The sequence below is a fragment of the Bacillus rossius genome, chromosome 2 (assembly GCF_032445375.1).
Source record: "Bacillus rossius redtenbacheri isolate Brsri chromosome 2, Brsri_v3, whole genome shotgun sequence".
Classification (NCBI taxonomy): domain Eukaryota; kingdom Metazoa; phylum Arthropoda; class Insecta; order Phasmatodea; family Bacillidae; genus Bacillus; species Bacillus rossius.
This window is the reverse complement of record NC_086331.1, coordinates 73317240-73341734: the sequence shown is the minus strand read 5'-3', so window position 1 is coordinate 73341734 and position 24495 is coordinate 73317240. Positions and strand designations below refer to the sequence as shown.

General features: G+C 35.7%; 1 protein-coding gene across 2 annotated transcripts in view; it reads right to left on the bottom strand.

The window, feature by feature from the left end:
- Nucleotides 1–24495, bottom strand: part of LOC134528786 (uncharacterized) — a 195577-nt gene that overhangs the window by 30124 nt on the left and 140958 nt on the right. The window contains exon 4 of one of the 2 annotated variants that reach the window (XM_063362452.1): nt 912–1039. The exons of the other annotated variant lie outside the window; for it this stretch is intronic. Within the exon in view, the coding sequence (XP_063218522.1) occupies nt 912–1039 (128 nt within the window). The remainder of the gene's footprint in view (nt 1–911; nt 1040–24495) is intronic. 2 annotated transcript variants of the gene reach the window in all.

Genomic DNA, 24495 nt, shown 5'->3' with positions numbered 1-24495 from the left:
AAAATTTAATCGTGGAAAGGCCTTATGATGGCATGCAAAATGGCAGCTAATATGATGACAACAAAATGGTTAACATTAAAACACTGGGCGGATTTAAAGTGAAACAAATATGACTAGCAACATTTGTACACATGAGCAGCCGGCAATGTAACCAAATATGGTGGTTTATATGGTTGCTGTAACATCACAATTAAAAAGGGTTTTGGGGTACTCCAGCGCCCTTGTGGCTTGGATGTTTGTAATCAAAAGAATGGGGATGGTTTGAGTTATAAATTTGACGGTGGTTACTGAGGATAATTTTTTTTATGCATCCATCAAGACTTAAACCGAAGGTCAAATACATTTATTCAAATGTTTTTTTTTTTTTAAATTGTTTTGAGTAACTTGGTTAAAATTAAATGTAATTATATTTATATTGTAAAATATTTGGTTATTCAAGATGGTGGAATCCAAACTGGCGTTTCAGATGTTGGAATTATAGTTGTCTTCTCTAGAAGTTTTGGCAAATAATATCATGTAATTTGAGAGAAGTGATTTAAAACGGCGAAATGTAAGATATCAGATTGAGATCGCAGCCAATGTCTATGTCAATGGTCCAGGTTATTCAAGATAGCTGTCGTTAGTTGACAGACGCCATGCAATACAATTCAAATCTTGCGTTTTAAGTACTATTATATTACACAAGAATATTATTTTGTTATTCGGATGCGTTTGTGTATATTTTTCATTGTAAGCAATTTTCGTTGGTTTTTGTGACTATTAGTATACCTACCACTAGAATGCCAAGTATGGCTGGTTATATGCAAGAAAAATGCGAAATTTAACATCAACTTGAAGTAAGTTTTTGTGTAGCTTAGAGTATATAAATCTATATGAGAAAGTTAAACAATGCGGTTAGAGTATGTACTTACACATGCATAGCACATTTGTCGCAAACAGCACAGTGGAGCATACAAATGCTTCTGGTCGTCAGTAGAGTCCTCAGGTATATCACACTTGTTAAGTTGTTTGTTTATAATCGCACAGTCAATTTTATCATCTGAAACACAAATCTTCATGTAATGATGACACTCCTCAAACTAAAAATTAACTTTTTAAGGCTTATTTGCAAATATGTTATTCCGGTGTTGGAAAATATGGTTTAAAACCACAGAAAATAAAATGTTAAAAATTTTCAACATGTAAAATTCTCTACGTTCGTATTTTGATTGATTAGGATACCACTAAAATTTCCTTTTTAAATGGTTGACTTGTCAAAACATTGTAAATTTTGTTCACATATAACTAAACATTATTGGAATCAAGCGTAAAAGCTTATTGGAATTTTTCATGTATCATCTCATTTTAACGTGAGGCACCTAATATAATATTTTTTATGTGTCAATCCTATAACACAACACGGTTATTTTTTTTTATCTTGTTTTAACATTTAAATGAGTAGGTAATTTTTGTTCCTTGGTTTTTAATTATCTTTGATAAAATCAAATATTTTAAGTCGTAACAAATAAAACATTTTAAACTGTGTATTGGCCATGGATATGTGAACTTTGTGTTCGAGTCTCGCTTCCCACTTAACGAAGTACACGTCATAAAATATAAACGTTTATTAATTTTCACTGGAGAGCAATGACTGTTTTTAACACATATTTAACGTATTAAAAATGACCGAAACACACAGATTGAAAACGTAATAAACTAGAGATAAAGTTACAGTTAAATGGCACATATTTCTTCTGCTACGATTATATCAGGCTGTAAAAACAAATTCTGTTTAAAGGATATTAACACATGTGATATACGTACTTTATGTCTTGATGAAATTCTAGTCATTTCAAAGGCATTATAAGCCTAGTCTTTTCACAGGCATTATAAGCCATATATTTTTTCCATTTCAATTTCCTCTCTTATATGTTACATTATTTTTACGTACCTAATTAGATATCCAAGTCACGATTTGTATGCATGATATAAATATGTACGCTATGAAATAAAAAGAAGCAAAACTACATAGGAATAACAAACATTGTAGTTAAAAATATTTTTTTAGGTTATGTATTTTTAATATTTCGAGAAAGTAGCAACACTTTGTATGGTAATTGAGTGTTAAATAACTTAATTTTATTTTGTAAAATATTTTGTTCAGTTGCCGGTAATTTTTAAGGCAATGTCACACATGCATAGTTTTTGGTTCCTTTTTCTTGTATTACAATTAACTAAGAGATGTTTGCCGTTGTTTATTCCAATAGCTCTATTGTATTTGTTATTTGGACATTAATATTCTCATCAGATATTAACTAAACTTAATCTACAAGAAGTCAAATTTCACGAGGGTATTAACATTTATTAATTGTACTGTTGTTTTATACCACTATTAAATAATAATTATTAAATTAATTTGATAACATTCGAGAATAATGCTGAACTCCAGAGAGCTATCGTGATATATTCCAAGGAAAGCTCTAAAACAGTAGTAATGACAAGAAAATGAAGTAATCATGTTGGGTGAGACCAAACCTTAAGCCCACTCAAAATATGTCTGATTTCTGCTAAATATTTTTATATGTATATATATATATATATATATATATATATATATATATATATATATATATATGGAGTGACAGTTTGTTAAGCAAAGATAAATAAAGAGTTCGTGACTTTATGCTCTAATAATAACTAAAGTGGTAACAGAAGAATAACCACCATAGCCTGTTTGCAGACCAGGACAGATGTACACGCTAAACCTACAAATATTTAAAGAGATGTTTTTAAAAGTATCAAACTCCCAGTACTTTACTTGTGATATCTTGTCTCATATTTTTCATTAGCACAAATGGGCGGCGAAGATGAAAAATGTGTGTTGAGATGACAAAAAGTGCGTTTTTATCGCAAGGTTTTGTAAAAGGTTCTTTTGGAGAACTCCAAGAAAAAAGTTTATTTTTTTACCACGTGAGAAGCATATGTGAAATATATGTTATTTTCCTTGTACTGCTTCATTTACGAGCAGATCTTCAGATTTTAAACTATGTGCGAATTTGTGATAGCTTTAAACAAACCAAGAAGAGTTAAAGAAAACATTATTGGATTTTACTATAAAAAGAGAGTTGAAAGCATGGAGTAAGATGACTCAGTGTGAGATCTTGAACTCGTGTTCTAGAGGTCCCGGAACGTATCCCTTACGGGGCAAAGTCGTTTCTGTTTCCCGATGTTCCCTAAATTCACTTCAGTAAATTGTATTAGTGTGTAATTAAGGCTACTGGACCTGAGTTATGGATGTGAACCTGGCGCCGGGTTCCACCATCTGGGATTGTGTGACATCACTGCCGCCATTTCGGATGAATTTACTTTTGGCCTTGACCTTGAAAATTGGCTAAAAATTGAAAAAAATTTGCCATAAATTAACCAAATTTCCGCCCAACGACTCAAAATTTCCCGTTTTTAGAAAGTTTTCCATCAAAAAATTCTCAAAACAGTGGAAATTCCAAAATTTCCATTTTCGAGGAAAAGAAAAAAAATTCCTAATTTTTTAAAGTGTTTTTGTCTCTAAAAAAATGAAATATCCTAAAAAAGGATTATATTCCTTCAAATAATAATTTTAAAGCCTCTGAGGTCACGACCATAACTATTTGGATAGTATCATGGCAACCATTTTGTATTACGCCATCTTGAATTTCAAAATTTTTAACTATGAGGTCTCATACGCCATCCTGGATTCTATAACTTTCCGCCCTCTTGTATTATGATGTCACATTCTCCATTTTGGGTTTCGCGATCTTAAATGATTACATCACTTCTGCTATTTTGTTTTCTAGAACTTTACACCATCTTAGATACCACCAATTTGAATTATGGTATCACATTCGGTATATTGGATTCCGCCATTTTGGATACTGATGTCATGTCATGTCGGATGATGTAATGCCTGCCATATTGTTTTTATCTGCTGGAGGTTACCATCTTGGATTCTGACATCATAGTCACCATCTTGTTTTTTCCTCTGGAGGTCGCCATCTAGGATAACATAATGTTTCATTCTGATGTTTGTTCCAAGAGTGCGCCTGCATCGCTATGTCTAATCCTTGTAAGGTTGATGCTCCAATACCTAACATTGTTGTTATTACCCCTATAGACATATAAAATTCAATTTTATTAACAAAATACATTGTAAGAATGGTTATTCAAACCATGACTGCTTGGAACTTTAGTATGGAAAACATACGTCTTTGACCACACGACCATCAACATATTTACCAGACTGAGAATTAAATAAGGTATATCCAAAATAAAACATATTCAAACTTGTAATATTTTAGTATAGAGTAAAAAAAATCACGTAGTAGTGAACTGCCATGCATTTCTGAAGTTATCGCGGCGTCTCGTCATCGTTTCCACCTTCTCCTTCCCTTCCTGGTCTTCTTTGAAATGTGCTTTACGTTCGTTATGAGTTAAACTTACCATCTGGTGCGCTGTGCCTACACACTGCGTGCTGGTATAGAACATATAAGCCGTGCAAGTCCCTCTAGTTGCTCTCACTTCAATAAATTTCCTTTGGATGTTAACTTCTTGACTTAGGTCTCATTGGCGTTGTGAACGTGCGATTACATATGACTCTATAAGTAGTTCTTCGTTTGCAAAAGATTGCCAGGAGGTGGCCCTGTCTTTATAATGTAATTGCTTTCGCTATTCACTCGAAACATATTATTAAATTGTTTTCTGGCTTTTATTGTTCGGCTTTGGTTTGATACTGTTTTACCAGGCTAATGTTTTCTTTTGTAAGTATGTCGAGTACATCATTTTACAGGCGCAGGTTCAATTTCCCGAAATTATTATAATTTATTGTTTTGCTTGGGTTTGTAATGTTCGTTTGTTTGACCTGCATGCCATAATAATTTTGTGTTTGGACACAAGCCTTTATCTTTAATTTTTATATTCTTAGTGTCTTGGCATGACATGAACATGCTTGCTCCGTTTTTACCAGCCGTGTGATAGGGCTTTTTTACCTTGGGTAAACTTTACAACTACTTGATTGAACATTTTATGTAATGTTTCTTCCCCGGGTCTTACGTATTCGTTGACCGTATAGTGTATGTTTTGTATTTATTTAAAATAAGTATTTGAATTTAGTTAGCAACACTCACCAATTTTGAAGCGCTCCGGAAGTGGTGTGAAGATATTGAGAACTGCCTGCAGGTGGTTAAGAAATACCACGAATATTTCATTATGGAATCACATAAGTGCGATGTGTATTCCCCAAGAAGTTACCCTCGAAGTTTTAGTGGCAATGAATTTGTCGCCTCGAATGTAAAGAGGTTGGTAGTTCAACCCCAGGAGCATGCACCCGACTTGGCTAGTAACCGCACCACATGATGATTCGCGCATGGCGGCGCCCCTCCCTGAGAGAGCTAATGCGCCTGCCGCTGTCGGTGCACGATACAGGTGCGCCAACTGTTGTGCGTTCGGCCACGCTAGTTCTGATTGCTCGCTACCTTCTAGTGACCTCGCACAATGCAAGTTCTTTAGGTGTAAACACATGGACCAATACCGAGCTTCTTGCCTGAGAAACGAGCTGTGACTGCGCGAGCTTGTGGGCGTCGCAGCCGTAAGCTTCAAAAGACAACTAAAAGGATGTTCAATAATTTTGTTCGCGTGACCATTGATTGGAATTTGTTTTCCGTGTTGCTTGAATAAAATGCCACGTGGTCTCTGAACAGCCAAGATCTGTTTGAAAGGTTTTGCAAGAAAATAGTTTTGTCTCTCGTCGAGTGGTGTTTTGCTAGGACATAAAATTTGCTTGGCGAAAGGGGAGGCTTTACACTCACATTCCGAGTTTGTGTTATATATTAAAGTGGCCAGATCCTCTGCCGTTGGCACTTCAGTACAGTTCTGCTGCGTTCATATGAACTAATTTTGGGTATAGATTTTATTGAAAAAACACGGTGTGTGATGGACGTCACTAACCACGAAATTTGTATTGGTTTCAAAACCACTGTAAAAATTAATCTGACTCACCAGTTAGTTACCCAATCGTCTTTTTTCGTGTGTAAATTTCGGCTGCAACCAATAAGAATAAAGTGTCGCGGAATTGGTTCTATTGTTTCCCCCAAGTGGTGATTAAGCTATTATGAAAGTGCGATATGCTCCCATATAAATTTTATCTGAAGGACGAAACTCCAGTCCGGGCTAAATTTCACAAAGTTTCACCACAAAATCTGTAGACCGTTCATTGGAAGATGGCTTTATTTCACCCTCCGTCTCACCCTACTCTTCACCCACCTTACTAGTCCCTAATAAAGACTCATGCGAGTATAGACTTGTACACAAATTTCAGCCTCTGAATGATAGAATTCATTAGGTTTAATTTCCTCTACCGACAGTTGAAACTGCCCTGCAACACTTCGGTAAGGCTAAGGTGTTCTAGGTCATCGACTTAAACACTAGGTAAAAGGAACATTTGTTTACAACATGTAAATATTTAAAATTAATACAGACATTATGGAAAAATTAAAAAGAGAATAAGTTATCAGTTTTTAATTTTAAACATACCATTATTTATCCTTATAATGATAAAATGAATTATTTTAGAATTTATACCAAGTGAAGACAACGGCCACGTACGACTCACTGAAATCTTTTACCGCAAATCACGCTGTTCGTTATCATCTTAGAGCGTGTTGTATTTATGTTGACGAGTGTGGTAGACTGGGTACAGTTAAAACAACACAGAGTTGGTAAAGTAAAAAGGGGGCATACATGTGCTGCTTAACGATCTCTCGAAACATATACCGAAAGAGTCTTTTTGTAATAGCCAAGGAGGTTGGAAACATTGTCTATAAAAGCCTTAATATTAAATTGTTAACCCGCCTACTTTTTATAATCCTCACAAGTATTATCCTTCCCTTTAAACATGTAGAACCCATATGATATTCCACTTTTTCAATTTTTCTTGTTAGGCTGTCATATTACGAGAAAATTATTTGTTTTACACATATTGGGATATTTTATTATTATGTTTCTGACTTTTTTTCCCTAAGAATGAATGTAACAAAGTAAAAAAAAAAAAGTTTTTTTTTTTTTTCAAATTGGGGCCTCTCGTTTAAGAAAATTTCATTTATAAAAATAGGTTGATTTTGGTTTTCCTTCGCGGTATAATGATTTGTATATAAACGAGGGACATTAAGAGATTGATGTTAACAATGTTATTTCGCTCCTTAGAGATTATAATTATTTTCAAGACGCTTTCTCTCCTTGAGGCCTAAAGAAGACTTCCTTCTCTTGAGACCTCGAGGGACCATCCAGGATCCTACAAACACAATGACTTCGTTAAGGCTGTTATTAGCAACTTCACTACTGCCGCTATCATTTTATAAGAATATCTTGATATGCTCTATGATGTTTTTGGCGATGTCAATTGAAACGAGGTAGTTAGTAATGCTGGTGACTGAAGTTGAACCTATAAATGATGATGTAGTTCCTTGTGTTATTACTTACTGCAATCCATTATAATATAAACAATATCGTTCCTTAGGGGTCATAGTTTAGCTATGACTAATTATTTAATGAAGTCAATGCCCCTTTCCCTTGAGGTCTAGCGAAGCCTCCTCTTACAACCGTGAGGGAGCATCCCGCATACCTTCATAAAGAACGATTGCTTTTACAACACAAAGAACTATGCATGCTTGACACTTGTCTTACATGGTTACTAATGCTAGGTTGAATTCTGATGATATTTCTCATAGCTAAAATACTTACTGTGGTTTTACATTATCATTTATGTGTTGGCCAAAAGCTAAACTAATTAGCGCATGCATTTTTCAAAAATAAAATTCTTGCTAAAAAGAGTATTTTAATTCTTATTGAAACATTTCTTTACAATATTAATCGCAGTAGCTAACATGGACTTTGGATCGATGTTTGCAGCGTTATCGAAAGGTCACTGGTGTATTTATTGCAGCAAAGCATTTACTTTGAGAAAGATTGCTAGATATCATGAGAAGAATGATGTGTCAAAAGCCCATTATGGAAAATTTTGTGTTGTGATCGGCGTGACAGGTAGCTGACATGAAGTGAGAACTTAAAATGACACGGTACGACTTATAAAGCCATGCTCACAATATAGAGGACAACGGTGAAGCCAATATGCTAAATAAGAGTGTGCTGTATAGCAAAATTTTATTTTCCTGGTCTTGAATATAATATATCCATAGCTCTCATGATCAGCACAAAGAACTTGAATTAAAGGGTGTGGAAGGTTTAAGGAAAACTAAAGACAATGGAAGTAACATCTCATTGAAAAGTGAGAATAGATTCAAACCGATTTCTGGTAGACTTGAGAAAACTGATAACCATTTAGAAAATATGCTTGAAGTAAATGAAGAAGTTCCAATGTCAAGATGTCTAAATCTTACATTAACCTGTATGAGGGTGACAGTATGTAATTCAGCGATGATGATGCTGATGGCTGCTGCAATTATGATTATGACTTAGGCTGGTGGTAAAACAAAATATTATAGCAATTTCCATAATATTGATGGATATACTATTTTTCCGAATGACCACTTCTCTGAGTGACCATCTATACGAGTGCCTTTATGTCGAACTACCACTTTTCCAAGTCATCACTTCTCCGAGCACCCAGTTCTCCGAGCTCTGATGGGTGAATAATGTCCCACGGATGCCTTCCCGTATCCCGCCTTTTCCTATATCTTTGACCCAATGATCACAAAGGAGTCTAGCTGCAAATTAGCGTTAACCATTTTTTTTTATTTCTATCAAAATAAATAAAAATAATAACACATCGTTTCCGTACAAAAAGCAGCTAAGTGGCAAGCAAAAATTAAGAAGTCACATATTAAAACTATAAAAAACTTCAATTATGTGTAAGAAAATTTATAGAGAAAAATTTTTTTTATTTATAAACAACAAAATGTGCCAAAACATATATTAAACACACTGCAAAATCTTACTTCGATCCATTCACACAATTTGTGAAGTGTTTTTGAACATACATTCAAAAATACCTATAGCTATTACTAACCATTTTATTTAATGCTATAAAAATACTGTCTAAATATCAGGACTATTGAACATTATACTTAGAAAGATCTGTACATTTGAGTTTGTGAAATTAATGTAATATAGTGAAGTGATCCTCCCGTTATGCTCGGCCTTTTTCTGGCACGTCATCAAGACTTTTGATTCCCGAATAAAGTACAGCAAGTTCAAAAATGTTGTGCCACTGTTAGCTCAGATTTTATGTATGTCGATTTTAAACAGTATTTGTTTTAAGAAACAAAGTCAACTTTACAATCTTCTTTATTGAAAAAAAAATTTTTTCCCCCATATGAAAAACAGGATTCTTTTGACAGCGGAATCTAGAATTGTTTACCTCGTTTAAATAAAAAAAAAGTACGACGATGGCGAATTGAATTAAGATTTTCACATTCCACAAATCCTGCACTTATTTTCTGCACATATTCAGCCACAAATTTCAAATTTAAATGTAACTTCTTGCATGCTGTGAATAAGCAAACTTAAGATCGCCTGAATCGCACGTGACTGACTGCGTCCTCTGCATGCCTGAACGACTGACTCTCTTATAAGAGGCGGTCGACGTAAAAGGGGCACATTGGTGTAAGTGCCCTTTTTAAGCAGAATTCATTTTCTATTCCGCTATGTTGTTAAGCATATGTAGTAAAATTTTCAACTGGATATCAAGAAAACTGAAGTTGGTACACCTTTTTATAGTAAGACGTGCAAACACACTAGTCTATGTGCCCTTTTTAAGCAGAACTAATTTTCTCTCCATGTTGTTTAGCATAATAGTAAATTAACTGAATATGTTAAAAACTGAAGTTGGTAGGTACACATGTTTGTAGTAAGATGTGCAACATCATGACAGTACACTGTTCTATGGTTTTATTTAAAGTTCTTGTTTATGTTGTGAAGCAATGTGTCTTGCAAGTTAGATTTATTTCACGTAGTTTTTAAGATGAATGGGTGTAATGAGAATACGGTAGAGTGTGATTGCACATCTGTAAGAAAAAGGAAGATTGTTAATAAACAAAAGAACAAACATCATGAGGAAGTGAAAAAGAAACGTGCTCGAGGAGAAGGTTATGTTTGCTCTTCAGGGAAAATTGTGTGTGACAAAAACTTCACATTTGTTTCTGACTGTTGTCAAAAGAAGTGTTATGAGAGGATGGGTTTTGAAGCACAGGTAAATATTTATGATTCGTTTTATAATGGTCAATCAAAATGTTTTCAAGATTCTTTTTTGGGAAAATGCATGGAGGTTGCAGCAGAACCTAAGAGGAAGACTGTAAACCAAAAAAAGCCGCAGGACCACAGTTGGATATATGTTATTGTTGTAAGTGGTTGCAGGATACAAGTATGCCGTAAATTTCTTTTAAGTTTGTATCAAGTATCTGTGAAACGTCTAAGAGTTATTCAGAAAAAACTATTATTGAATGAATCTTTCGAAGAGAAGAGAGGCACTCACAATAATCGACCTAGAAATATATCTGATGATGTGATTGAAATGATGGGTGTACATCTTAGTATGTTACCTCATGATGAAAGTCACTATTGTAAAGAAAAAAGTAACATGTATTTTGACAATACACTCCTCACTACAAAAGATTTATATGACATGTTTAAGAAGTACTACAAAGAAAAATGTAGTAAACCTTTGGGGATGACGTATAAGACTTAATATGAGTACTTCAAAACACGTTTTCCATACAGTGTGCGTAAACCAAAGACGGGTGTATGTGATTATTGTGAAGAATGCAAAATCAAGCTGAATAATGACTCCAGTGATCCATGTCGTCCACTCTTTGAATTGCACAAAAGGAAAGTTCAAAAACGTAAACAGTTGCGTGACAACTACAAAAATAAATGCAAAGAAGACCATTCACTTCTTATAATAGTTTGATTATGCTCAGAACTATCGCATTCGAAAATTGAATGTAAATACTCAGTTTTATAAAAGAATGTTTTGGCTGTACTGCTTTAACGTACATGTTTTCAATGATGATTCCAGTTATTGCTACTGTTTTACTGAGTGTGATGGAAAGAAAAACCCTAATTCTGTTGTGTCTTTTTTGTACGATTGCCGGAAGAAACAGTTACGTAAGTTTGCTCTTGTATCTACAATAGTTTTCCTCTCTGATGCAGCTGGAAGACAGAACAGAAACATGACTGTGGCAAAATTTTCAGCCTGGTTTGCCAAGGTGCATAATGTGAATATTGTACATATTATGTTTCCTGTTCGGGGGCACAGCGTTTCTCAGTGTGACCGCAATTTCGGATTGATCAGGAAGAAAATCAAGAAAAAGGAAGTGATTGGTAGTGCAAAGCCTTATCTTGAATCTATGGTCACATGCCGAATAAGTCCTTCGCCATTTGAGGTTATTATGGATAGGGGTTTGCTGAAAGATTGGGACAAATATCTTTCACAGTTTTTCTACACCAAGCCTATTTCCACACACAAATTTTCTTTCACCATCATGAAGTATGTGATTATCAAATACCAGAGGAATGGTGCAATTTTATGTTCTCAGACCTACACTGAACTCTTTGATGTCTTCCGTATCTGGAAACCTGCTACTGGAGACTTCAAAAATGCTTATGGCCAGAGGTCAACGAAGATGATGTGAAAAGCCTGTTTTGTTTTTTGAGTGAGGATGACAAAGACTTTATTGTTGGCATGATAAATCATTGCTAAAAGTTCCAAAGACTGCAATAATCAGTAATGTTTCCAACATTAAAAAAGTCTTACTTTAAAGATTTATGTTAGATCCCTTTGTAAATAAGCCTATAGTTTGTACCACATAATGTTTCCAGATTGTGACAGTTCTCTTCTGAGAAAACGGACTGTAAACAGGATTGCAAAGTCTGGGTTTTTCCAAGAAACTCCTAGGGATTAAAGGTCAACACAATGGGGTTGATAAGCATCTTTCAAAATCTGGAAACCTTATGTGGTACAGACTATACAACTCTATTGAATTTTTCAAAAATGTCAAAAAAAACATGTATAATGAAGTAGTAAGATGGGGTTGTTTTTTAAGTTATTAAGTTGTTATTATTACTTATGTTCGACAAAGTAATTTTTTTTTATTTTAAGATCTTTATTGTATTTTTAATATGTCGTAACTGTCACAGTCAGCAACAACAATCAGAACAGTAAAGTATTTATTGTTACTAAGCACACAAATTGCATTTATTTTTGCATTTTTATTATAAGCTAAAATTAATAATGTAACAGACAATATGATTATAACACAAACACTTTTATTTTAAACGTAAGGAAATTATCATTTAGATCTAGTACAATAGTAAATCTACTTAATGGCATTTACATATCTAATGTAATATGTTCTACGTAAAAAGGGCTCATAACATGCAATTTAAAACTATTTGATATATTATTAAATATAATATTTATCAACATATAATAAGATTATTTAGTATAAGAAACCTGTGTTATCCATTGCTTGAGATACTGTACAATTGGTAACAAACATAACAATATTTAAATTAACAGTGAAATATTAAAATCCATTTTTCTCAGAACACACATATAGCCAAAGTGCCCTTTTTACGTAGACCGCCTCATGAGAAGAAACTATCCTTCGCAAGCTCAAATACGGGGTGGAAATCTGACTAATTACAGCACCTTCATAAGAAACGCAGCCAGTATAGTCGTTTCAAATCACTTTGGCTCCAGATGTCTTAGAAATAACTGCTCCAATGTAATTTTGCTACAAGACGACTTGACTACGAGACTTCAAGATTGCAAAGCTTCAAGTCTACGAGGCTACAAGACTCCAAGTTTACGAGACTACGAGGCTACGTGACTACAAGACTTCAAGACTACGAGGCTCCTTGACTACGAGGCAAAAGGACTACGAGACTACAAGGCTTTTAGAATACTAGGCAACAGAAATACAAGACTACGAGACGAGACTAGAAGACAACAAGGCTACGAGGCCACAAAGCTACGCAACTACAGGACTATAAGATTACAAGGCTATGAGACTACATGGTTACAGGTTTCTTAGCTACAAAGTAAAAGTTTATGATACTACAAAGCTACGCTGCTACTTGGCAAAAAAGGCTACTTGGCTACTTCAAAAAATTCCTTTACATGAGATAAATTAACTCCTTCAGCAGATTGTAGTTAAACACAGTTAGAGCCACGTAGTCTTGAGTCCTCGTAGACTTGTAGCCTAGTAGCATTGTGGCCTCGTAGCCTCGGACAAAGTTGTAGACCTTGTAGACTTATAAACATGTAGACTCGTGTTCTCATAGCCTCGTAGACAATGAGCTTCGTAGTCTTTTAGACTCTTAGCCAAGTCGACTTGTAGCCAAATGATAGCGAAGTAGATAGGTATAAGACAGCTAGAGCCAAAGACAGATTTAGCTAAACACAGTTGGAAACAACGACCTTTGGAACCAACGACCCTTGGAGCCAAATATGTTTAGAGCCAATTATATTTGGTGCCAATGACTTTAGGAGACAAAGACTTTTGGAGACAGAGATTTTCGAGGACAAAAAATGTTTTGGAACAAACGAATTTTAGGGACAAAAGTTGTTTTGGGGACTTACGTTTTTGAGGATGTAAGGATTTTAGGGACAAAATAATTTTGGGGACAAAGAATTATGGGGGCAAATAATTTTGGGGACGAAAGAGTTTTTTGGGACGAAAGAATTTTGGGAACGAAAGAATTTTGGGGACAAAATATTTATGGGTACGAAAGAAATTGGGGGAAGAATGAAATGGGGGACGTAAGATATTGGGGGAAGAATGAATTTTGAGGCCGAAAGATATTGATGGACGAAATAATTGGGGGGGGGGGGGGGAACAATTAAGGGAACGGAAGAAATTGGGAGACTAATGAAACTGGGGACGAAATAAATTGCGTACGAAAGAATGTTTGGTACCTAATGAATGTTTGGTGCCATTTAATCCTACCATAAATTGGCTATCGTGTCTTACTGAGTTAAGCGTTCGTGAACATGTATGTTCATTTCATTAAATGTACGCCCTTATATTAAATGTACATATTCAAGCTAGTATTATCGTACCCTACTGACGAGATCTTTTACCTGCGACGAGATCGTATCGCTGGGACGAGATCGTATCCATTATGATTTGAATGTTCGTACACATATAAATTCTTATTATTAAATGTGTTTTTGTTTGTCGAATTTTCGTCGAAATGTGAGTTTTTTTTCGTTAAAAGTGATTTTTAATGTGCTTCCATTTTTTGAGTGTTATTTACTTTATTTTAATGTTGTTTTGTCTCGTGTATTACTGTAAATGGGTCTTGTTTTGACTATCCAGTGGCCATGAGTATAAAAGCGGGGACTGGATGTTGTGAGTCTCAGTTTGTTACTGGCTGTGACAGTGTAAGGATCACCTGATTGGACTCATCTGACACATAATTAATGTAATTACCCATATTTTTGAGATCACGATGGAATCTTTACCATCTTTAACACCGAACTCGAATGAAGTTGTATCATAATCTATGGGAACCCTCCGGTAGCGATGACGATGGTGACGCAGATCCCGTTGGCTTCATCGACGAAAACCACAAAGCCTTTATGGACTTTTCGGGCATCCGGTTATCTCAAAGTGACGCGATACTTCCAACCCCCTAGTCGGTACCAGAAAGTCTGCCAAGAGTGTAAAAGCACTGACGCTGGTCTTCGCGATAGTTCCAAATGAAGAGCTGAGAGCAGAGCAGTGGAAAGTGTCTCACCCCTCGGGTAGTGATACCGGCGATACTCGTGCGATCAGCGAGAGGTGAAAATGGCAAGTGGCCCTTGCTGAGCGAACCGGATCTATCGGAACTTGATACCGGCGAGTGAAGGCCAGGCGAGCCAATCAGTTGTGACGAGCAGAAGTTGGGGACTGTGCTGTGGTGTGGTGAGAATGATTGTGTGAAGGAAGCGGAAAGAGGCGGACAGAAGATCGAGCCACTGTCCAGCCAAGCTCCAGTGGAAAGTGTTAATGTTTCAATGACCAGTGTATGACATATTGAATTGGACATATATCTTGAGTGTATTAATAAAATTTCTAATGTAGACATTAGTAAAAAAACTGAAACAATTAATTTGGCTATACTTTACGAACATAGTATGCTCCCTACATTATACTTGTAACAGTATTTTTATACAACTAGTCAAAGTTCCTTAATTCAAGTTTTTTTACCACAAACATTCAAGACATTTTTAAGGCTGGATAAAGAGGCTGGACGAAGCCGAACGAGGCCCTACCGGCACCTACAAATGTACATTGGCCCCGCACACGAGAGTTGTATGCTAGTAGAAGTTTCGGGTTGCCATCCAGCTGCTTGTTTGAGTCACACAGGACATTTCTTACTGACCATCACGCCAAATCACAAAAAAAGTTTGAATTCATAACACAGTACATAAAAAGTATTCGTTGGAATGGCTTCAATGTATGAAAAATTTAACGAGACTAATAAACGAGCCTACCAATGTAACGTTGGGGCCCCAAAAATATTTCTTGTGCATGTACCAGATTCAAACCCGGACCATACACACAATAAAATAATCTACCTCAAATAATAATAAAAAAAAAACAAATTTTCATACAGATCAAACGAATCGGAAACAAGTAGTTTTTTTCGACGATACTCAGCAAAACATTTTAACAGGCTATGTACAACGTCAGGCGTTTAGAACAAGCATCACCGAACCATGATACCAATCATGTCCTGAGTACAGACTTGACGATCCAAATTCAACGAAATGAAGCAAAATTGGAAGCCCAATCAAAATACAGAAGCATGTTTTAAAGCACATTAAAGAAGGAGCACATTTTACAAAAATTTCACACATTTGAAAGAATAATCTAAAATAGAAGCACATTTGGAACCACATTCGAAAAAGGGAAGCACATTTAGAAGCACATTAAAAAATAACCACATTTAGAATTACAATCAAAAAAGAAGCACATTTGGAAGCACATTTGGAAGCACAACCAAAAAATGTAGCACATTGGGAAGCACCATCAATAAAATTTAGCATATTTAGAATCAATATCAAAAAGGAAGCACTTTGGAAGCACATTCAATAAAAAGGAAGAATTTTGAAAACACAATCAAAAAAAGATCATAACTGATAAAAAGAAGCTTATCTTGAAGTACAATTAACCAAATGGAAGCATAATTGGAAGAACAAACAATTAATGAAGCAGTATTGTGTGAACTCAGTTTTAGTTAGAAATCAAATTTTGAGAAATAGAACAATAATATTGGAAAACTGAAATAATTTATATTTTTAAATTTAAAACAGGTAAATAAGTCATTGAATGTAGCCAGCCTCCCTCAGTTATTTGAATATGAAAGCTACTTTGTTGTGTGCGAGTAGTTTCCTCCATTAATTGAAGTCAGTAGTAGTCTCGCACTATCGACCAAGATGTTATATCTTTCCATGAAGTGTAATCATTTTATGCTGCTGCCAACAAAGTCTGGAATATTTAGTACAAATATATATATTTTTTAATCTCGGAAGTATTCTATTTATCATCAGCCTCAAAGTCACTATCGCCATCATCGACACACTTATTTGGACTTGAATTATTTTAATTTGAAGGAATTATAAATATAATTACCTGTTCGAGACCGAGCTCCCATATTTATTTAATTTCAATACATGCTACTGGAAGCGTTAGTTAACGCACATTACCTAATAAAGAGTGCTTCTGTGTGCCACCAACTAGTATTTTGGCAGAATTTTAAATTTGAATTTTTTAAAAATGTCACCAGTCATTATTTTGCTGCAAGAACTTAAACTTGTTCCTCCTCCTGTACGCTCCCATTAAATCTTTGCCAGGCCTGCCTCCCCAATTTTTCCCAGCCCTAGTTCAGATTTTTGCCGAGTCTTTGCGAGTCAGACTGGTATCCATTTATTCCCGCCCTGGCGCACGAACGTCGCCTGTAATTCGCCTCCGATCCGTACCGAGAACTGCTAGGTCCTGCAAGCTCTCAGGGCAGACTACTTCCAATACCTCGCCTGACGCGAGCACTTCTTGACATGATCTCGAATCATCTTCGCCAATGTTTCAGTCACGCCTCTGGGCTCAGATTAGCCTCTTTCCCACTACCACAGCAGCCCCTTCCCTCCCAAGTTTTCCTGGTAACACTGGCCCAGAGCGATGACCGGCCACTAACCCCGGCCAGGGTCGGCCTATCCCCAAGGTCACGACACTAGTCCCAAAAGTACAGGCTTATGCCACCTAGCGGTAGTTTTGCGAATCACTTCCCCTGGGAGTTTGAACGCCCGCTGAACGCCTGCCCTCTGGCATCTCCCGCAGTAACCAGTACCACGTAGTTCCTTCCCAGGCCACTAGAGCGCTGTCTCAGTCCACTCCTTAGGCCAAATGCTGCTAGCTGTCGCCTCGTGCGAGTCGACCTCTACTCGGTTAAGCCACACCTCAGTAGGTCACGCTGACATCGGGCAGTATCACCAACTTCGAGCTATCGAAATCTGCTTTTCTCGACAAACACCTCGGTAATCTTCGGAACATTTCGTTCCGAAAGCTGAAGCCTCCCCCCTTTCTTTCTTTAATGTCGCCTTTTAATTACGAATCTCTGTCGTCCCAAACTTACTGCGAGCCACGATTCTGGGCTGACTACTTCGCATCTACATCATCAGGATGCCTATCCGTTTTTATCTTAAGATGTGATCAACTAGACAAGGGATGATTCCCACAACGGTAGTGTTTTGGCGTTAGTCAGTCCATAAAGATCTAGCTAGTAGAATTAGTCATGTGATAGTCATTTTTTTTTAATCATAAAACGTCCATGACGGTTCCGTGTGCTGAACGCCCGGGGAGATTCTGGAAGACATCACCCTGGTTGGTGAGTTTCTACTACCTTTACTCCCCGACCATCATCGTGACTAGAAGGCATTTTCTGCCTATTTCAGCAACTGTCTGTGAATCAGTCCTTAACATATGTGTTTCGGATCTGTTCACAGACAGGGACCAAGTACCAGGGTACAAGTACCAGACCAGGGTACAAGTACTGGACCAGTTTCCAAGAACCGGACAAATTCCAAGGACCAGATCAGTCTCCACGGGCCGGAAGACTAAGGCCCTCTGACGTCCCATCAGATGTTCCACTTCGTCCAGCAACCTTCAAACCGCCAGCCCTTCAGTTTTTAAAAACCTTTTCGGACTAGCATTCAACCACGGCGTTGCTCAGTTCAGACAGCTAGATGTTTCCTGCGACTCCTTAACATGTTTATTGTTACAAACTTTATTTAAATTATGTTAAAGATCTATTTAATTGTCTAATAATGGCCGGCCCATTCTTTTAACAATGTGATTATAAATCCATTTTATATATTATTTAGTTAATCAATTTATAAAATATCTAATGTGAAAATAATCAGAAGTAAAATAAAAACAGAGGTACTAATATCTAGACGAAATCATTATTTTGCCTTCTGAAACCATAAAATCCACTGGTTGCCCCCCAGTCATCAGGAGAGTGAATTGTAACAAAGTTATAACATAACTTGGGTTTACTCTGTTATGACTGAGGAGTGTAACAGCTGCATCTTGTTTTAGTAAATGATACAAGGAGCACTAGTGTAACATAGTACACATGCCATCTGCTAGAGTGCATTGACATCAGATTAGTTTAATTTTTGCCCACCAGAATACCGGAATCATTTATTGCTAGGATGCTTTCCAACTTGTCAGCTGTCTTGGCAGCCATATTGAAAATATGTATTTATCAAGTTAGAATAGTGGGAAATTTTCTAAAATTCATTTAAAAAATCGTTTATTAATATACTGATTGATTCAATCGATTACAATGCTTGGTGTCAAACTTAAGAAATGCCAAATTTTAATTTTATTTAAAACATCACTTTTTAATAAATCATGTTAAGTATCCTAAAAGTGTCTTAAGTTCATCAGCTAACAGCCTCCAGTAGGCCTATATGGACTACGATCTTGAAATTATGTATTTATTGTACTATAAATTCGGAAAAAATTCAAAAATGCATAAAAAACTTATTAAAATAATGATTGATTCGATCGATATGTCTTTTGTTCGATTATCTACCAGTGATAAGAGAAACTAAATCTTAAAATAAAATAAAATTTGGTTTCCTATTACATTTCGTGAAGTTTGTTTATCATATTCTATATGAAAACGACTCTTTACAAGATACCTGTCTGAAGAAATAAATATGTGGTCGCTGTGTATATCATGGCAAAGTCTAGTTATGTTATGCAAGGAATACCTTCCACACAGATAATGTTATGCTATATTAATAGGCCCGGTCATGCCAGGCGTATAGACCAGAAGTCTCCGAACCACAAGGTCCATCTATACCTGATGTCAGTCTTGACTACACACATTTTACGAAACAACACACATTCAACAAAAGAAAATAACTATTAAGACACACACGACATGCAATTATACACACTGTACACACACTATGAATACACAGTACACACACAGTTAACACCCAGGACACGCAATTTCCATGCAATACACACACAGCAAACGCAATTGCCATGCATTACACAAACAAGACAGGCAATCGCCAAGCAATACGCACACAGGACATCCAATGTACTTGCAATACACACAATGGATACACAATACACACACTGGACAAGCAATGGACACACAATACACATACTGGACAAGCAATGGAGATGCAATACACACAGGACATGTAATGGAAATGCAAGACACATACAGGACACACAATGAACATACAATACACACACTGTACATGCAACAGTCATGCAATACACTCACCGAACACACAATGGACATGTAATACACAAACATGACACACAATGAATATGCAATAAACACAGGACCTCACAATGAACATGCAATACACACTGGACCTGCAATGGACACACAGTACATGCAATGGACTCACAGTACACTCACAGTTTGTGCAATTGACTCACAGTACATACACAGGGCACTTAATAGGCACAGAACACGCAATGGTCATGCAGTCATCACATAGTACACATGCAAGGAACACACAATACACACAATGGAGACAGCACACACAATGTAATGAACACACAGTACACTTGAAATGAACACAAATTACTCACACAGTCCCCAGAATGGACACAGCAAACACACAGAGTACACACAATAGACACACAGCACAAAATGTACGCACAATGGACACACAGCACAAATTGTACAAACAATACACACACAATACTCACACTATACACACAATACACACTCAATTCACACAGAGTACACACAATAGACACACAGCACAAAATGTACGCACAATGGACACACAGCACAAATTGTACAAACAATACACACACAATACTCACACTATACACACAATACACACTCAATTCACACACAATACACATACAATACACACACTATACACACACTGGACACACAATTTACACACACTGGACATGCAATGGCCATGCAATGGACACACAGTACACATGCCGAGCAAGCACGAGACACACAGTACACGCACTGGTCATGCAACAGACACACAGTACACACACTGGACCTGCAACGGATCTGCAATACACACACCGTACACAAAATAAACATGCAATGCTCACATTGAACATGCAGTTGCGAGAACTCTTGTCTTTGTTAGAGATCAGATATTGAGGAATAAAATAATCTGTTTTGAAAGCCGAAATATTATTTGTATTTTAATTTATACAAATGCATGTTAACCAAGTAATTATTGCATGTAGCCAGCTTTCCTTAGTTCTTTGAGTATGAAGGCTACTTTGCAGAAGTGAGAATGGTTTCCTGCCCTAAGTGAAGCCATTAGTAGACTTAGACGATCTACCAGTATGGTAGCATCTTCCCGTGACCTATGTTCAATCCCTTCTGCTATCGTCATCTACCTGGAATGTTTGTTACTAATATTTTTAAGATAACTATTGTCCCAGTGATCATCAAAGCTTAATCAAAACAGTTTATTTTATCACATTGTTTCCATAGTTTAAGTCTAAAGGCTGCTTCAGTCTTCTATCTTATCATATTCAGGGGCTTCAGTAGAGTACATGGTCTTGTCGCCTGCTTCAGTCACTGTCGCCATCACCGTAGAAGTCAGCATCTACCCCGGGATTACTGTAATGATTCGAAATCGTTTACGACGAAGCTTCTTCATCGTCTAAAATCTTCTTTTTTATGTTTCCGTCATTATTCCAAAGTATGGAGAATGTACTTAATATAGGCTTCTATGTATTCTCACTTTTCATGGTAATTATACTTCGACTGGTTTCAGTATTTATCAAACCATAAGCATTCTTCAATTTAAGTTCTCTGTCTATATCAGAAGTGCTATGAACATAATATCGTTCAAGAAAAGGAAATTATTATCATGCAACACAACCTACCTTAGTGTGGTGGATTTATCGATTTCCTTTCTCTCGTATGTGATCTTGGCTTTACAAGTTCTGCCATGACTTTTTAATCTAACAACTCGTGTAACCAACCTCTTAACCGATCACAGGTTAACATTATACGTAGTGGGTTTTCAAAACAATAATTCTTCTTTTGATGTCTAGTATTCCTTCTCAGCACAAAATCCTTGCTGCAATATTTACATCAGTGTCCTTCCGATACAGCTTCAGGCAACGAACGAGGTTCCATGTTAGCTTCTGCATCTGACTGCATGGAGAATTCAAAACTTAAAAAGATTAAACACCAATGATGCAACAAAGTCAACCATTTCACGGAGTGTTCAACTTAAAACTGCAATTAAATGCGATTTGCGTCGTCTCTAAGGGTCTAGCACAAACACTATACTTCGTTTTTCAAATCATGATCACACCAGTGATGGTAAAGTTTTCATTATACTTCCGTGAAGAACACTTAACAGGTATAACGTACCACAAAATTAATTTAGTATTATTATCTCGTAGTGTTATTATTTCTAGTGAAGTATATTTTATTTGTATTCAGTGAATTGTTTTCATCAATGTACATAAAATATAATCTAAAGACAGCTTTGGTATATTGAAAATCTCACAGGAAAATTATGCAACAATGCACTATGATTTATAAACATGGAAAATCCACCAATTTTTTTACTACATCCTGAAATTATTTTTCTTAAGGGACGAAAGATTGTTAATGTGGTTTTAATAAATATAAATAAATCTTCGGATTAAAACAAATTTACTTTTAGATATTGGCAAGGAAAATCAACATACCTTAAACAACCTGCTCTTATTCAACGTTATCTATTAAGTAGTAAAAGGAGTGGATATTATTTTTTAAAATAAATAAAATGGAACACACTTAATCAGTATTGGCAAGATATATATAAATTCAATATTAAAATACGCATAATAAAATTTTTTGTATTTAACTTTTTTCGGTAATAAAAATTCAGGATGATTTTGGTTTAATTGGTTTACGTATATTGCTATATTTTCTAAATCACATAGAAAAGGGAAAAGAGTAGGCCTACATAAGTGAAAATATAAAAATTTAGTTTAAGTTACTAGCCATACCAAAAAATCAATATGCGAGATAAGAAATTTGGTAACTGCTCTACATTTCAAATAAAAATGCATTGGTTTCATGAATACTGAAATGTATCCGTAATAAGCATATTATGTTATTATCCTAAGCATGACTATAACTAAAAAAAATTTCAGTAATTTAGAACGATGGCAAAGTCTTAACATACAACAAGTGCGCGAGTCTTAGTTTATTTTTTAATTGGCTTCTTCGTCAAATGGAAAAGAGTAAAGATTTCATCAAGGTAAAATATATTCTCAAAGTCACTAAACCGGGAGATAGAAAATAAGGTAGGTACTTAATTTTAAATAAAAGTTAAAGTAGGCTTATGCTAAACCAATTAAAAATAAGTCGTAAAAATATTTTTATTTATTAAATATTTTCTATATTTGACAGTTCTTTTTGTATATTTCTTCAAAAATCTTTGGAATTTAAGACATACTTTTCTTAAAATGGTAGAAAATCAGCAATACCCGGAAATTACGTGAGCAAAGCCACGGGTTATTAGATACACTTTTATTATAAAATAAAAGCAATTATACATTTGTAGTTCACGAATGTGATATTTTGTTTATTGCTTCACAACATTCATTTGCCAGTCTCAAATTTCATCGTACCACTTGTCAGAAATGTCACCAAAAATCAGAGATTGATTTTTTTTTTTTTACGAATTTCAATTACGAGGAAACCTTTCGCAAGAATTTTTTCTTCGCAGTAGTCACTGGGACACCATTGATTTAAATTCACTAAGATAATAAAATTGTACCATGTATAATGATTTGTTTTTGTATATTTATATAACTTCCCAACCAATTTTTAATGATTTTCATGTGAGTAAAAACTTGTAAAGCAATTTAATTAACTGTGTCATATAATACTTCTGATTAGATGGAAATACAAACATTTCATCTGTAATATACAATGATAAAAAATTATTTATTATTGCAAAATAATATTCACTGTACAAAATCAAATTTAAATAGATTATACATACAGGGTTCCTGCCCAGTAGGAGCAGCAGGCTGTTTCTGTGACCGATATAAACATTGAAAGATGTAAATATTGCCCTGGGGGCTGCCATCTTGTTTCATGGGAGCCACCATCTTGTTTCATGGGGTCGCCATTGTTGTTGACATTGGTTACCAGGGCGCGCCACCATGCAGCACTGGGGGCCGCCATCTTGTCACGTGGAGGCCGCCATATTAGTTCAACCTTTGGTTACCGGAGCGCGCCACCGTCGCTCGGAAGGCAGGAATTGTATACAAAAAAAGCTGGGCGGTGTGGGGATTCGATCCATGGAACACAGCAATGTCGAGGTTAGAAGGCAGACACCTTAACCACTAGACCACGAGATCAGTCGGGAAGTGGAGAATTAAATAAGGAACATAAGCTTAAAAGAAGCTAAGTTTAAATTTTAAACCGCCATGTTTTTAAATTTCGAAAAAATGCCGCCATGTTTAAATTTCGAAAAAAAAACAAAATACCGCCATATTTAAATTTCAAAAAAATATGCTTAAGCCACCATGTTTAATTTTAGAAAAGAAATAAAATACCACCATGTTTTTTAAAATTCGAAAATAAATAAATGCCGCCATGTTTAAATTTGGAAAAAACATGCTTAAGTCGCCATGTTTAAATTTCCAAAAACAAAAGCCGCCATGTTTAATTTCCAAAAACAAACGTCGCCACCACCACTCCTAGTATGCTTAAAACACACACCCCCAAGTATGCCTACAAGAAACCCCCACCATACAAACTATGACTAAATAAAATGCAGCTATGCTTAAAATACCTTCCATAATAGCTATGCCTAAATCATTTGCCGCTATGCTTAAAAATCCCCACCATACTAGCTATGACTAAATATAGCGCCAACATACTCACGCCGCCATCTTTAACGTCACAGAGGAGAGCGAAAAACGTAACGTAAAATATACT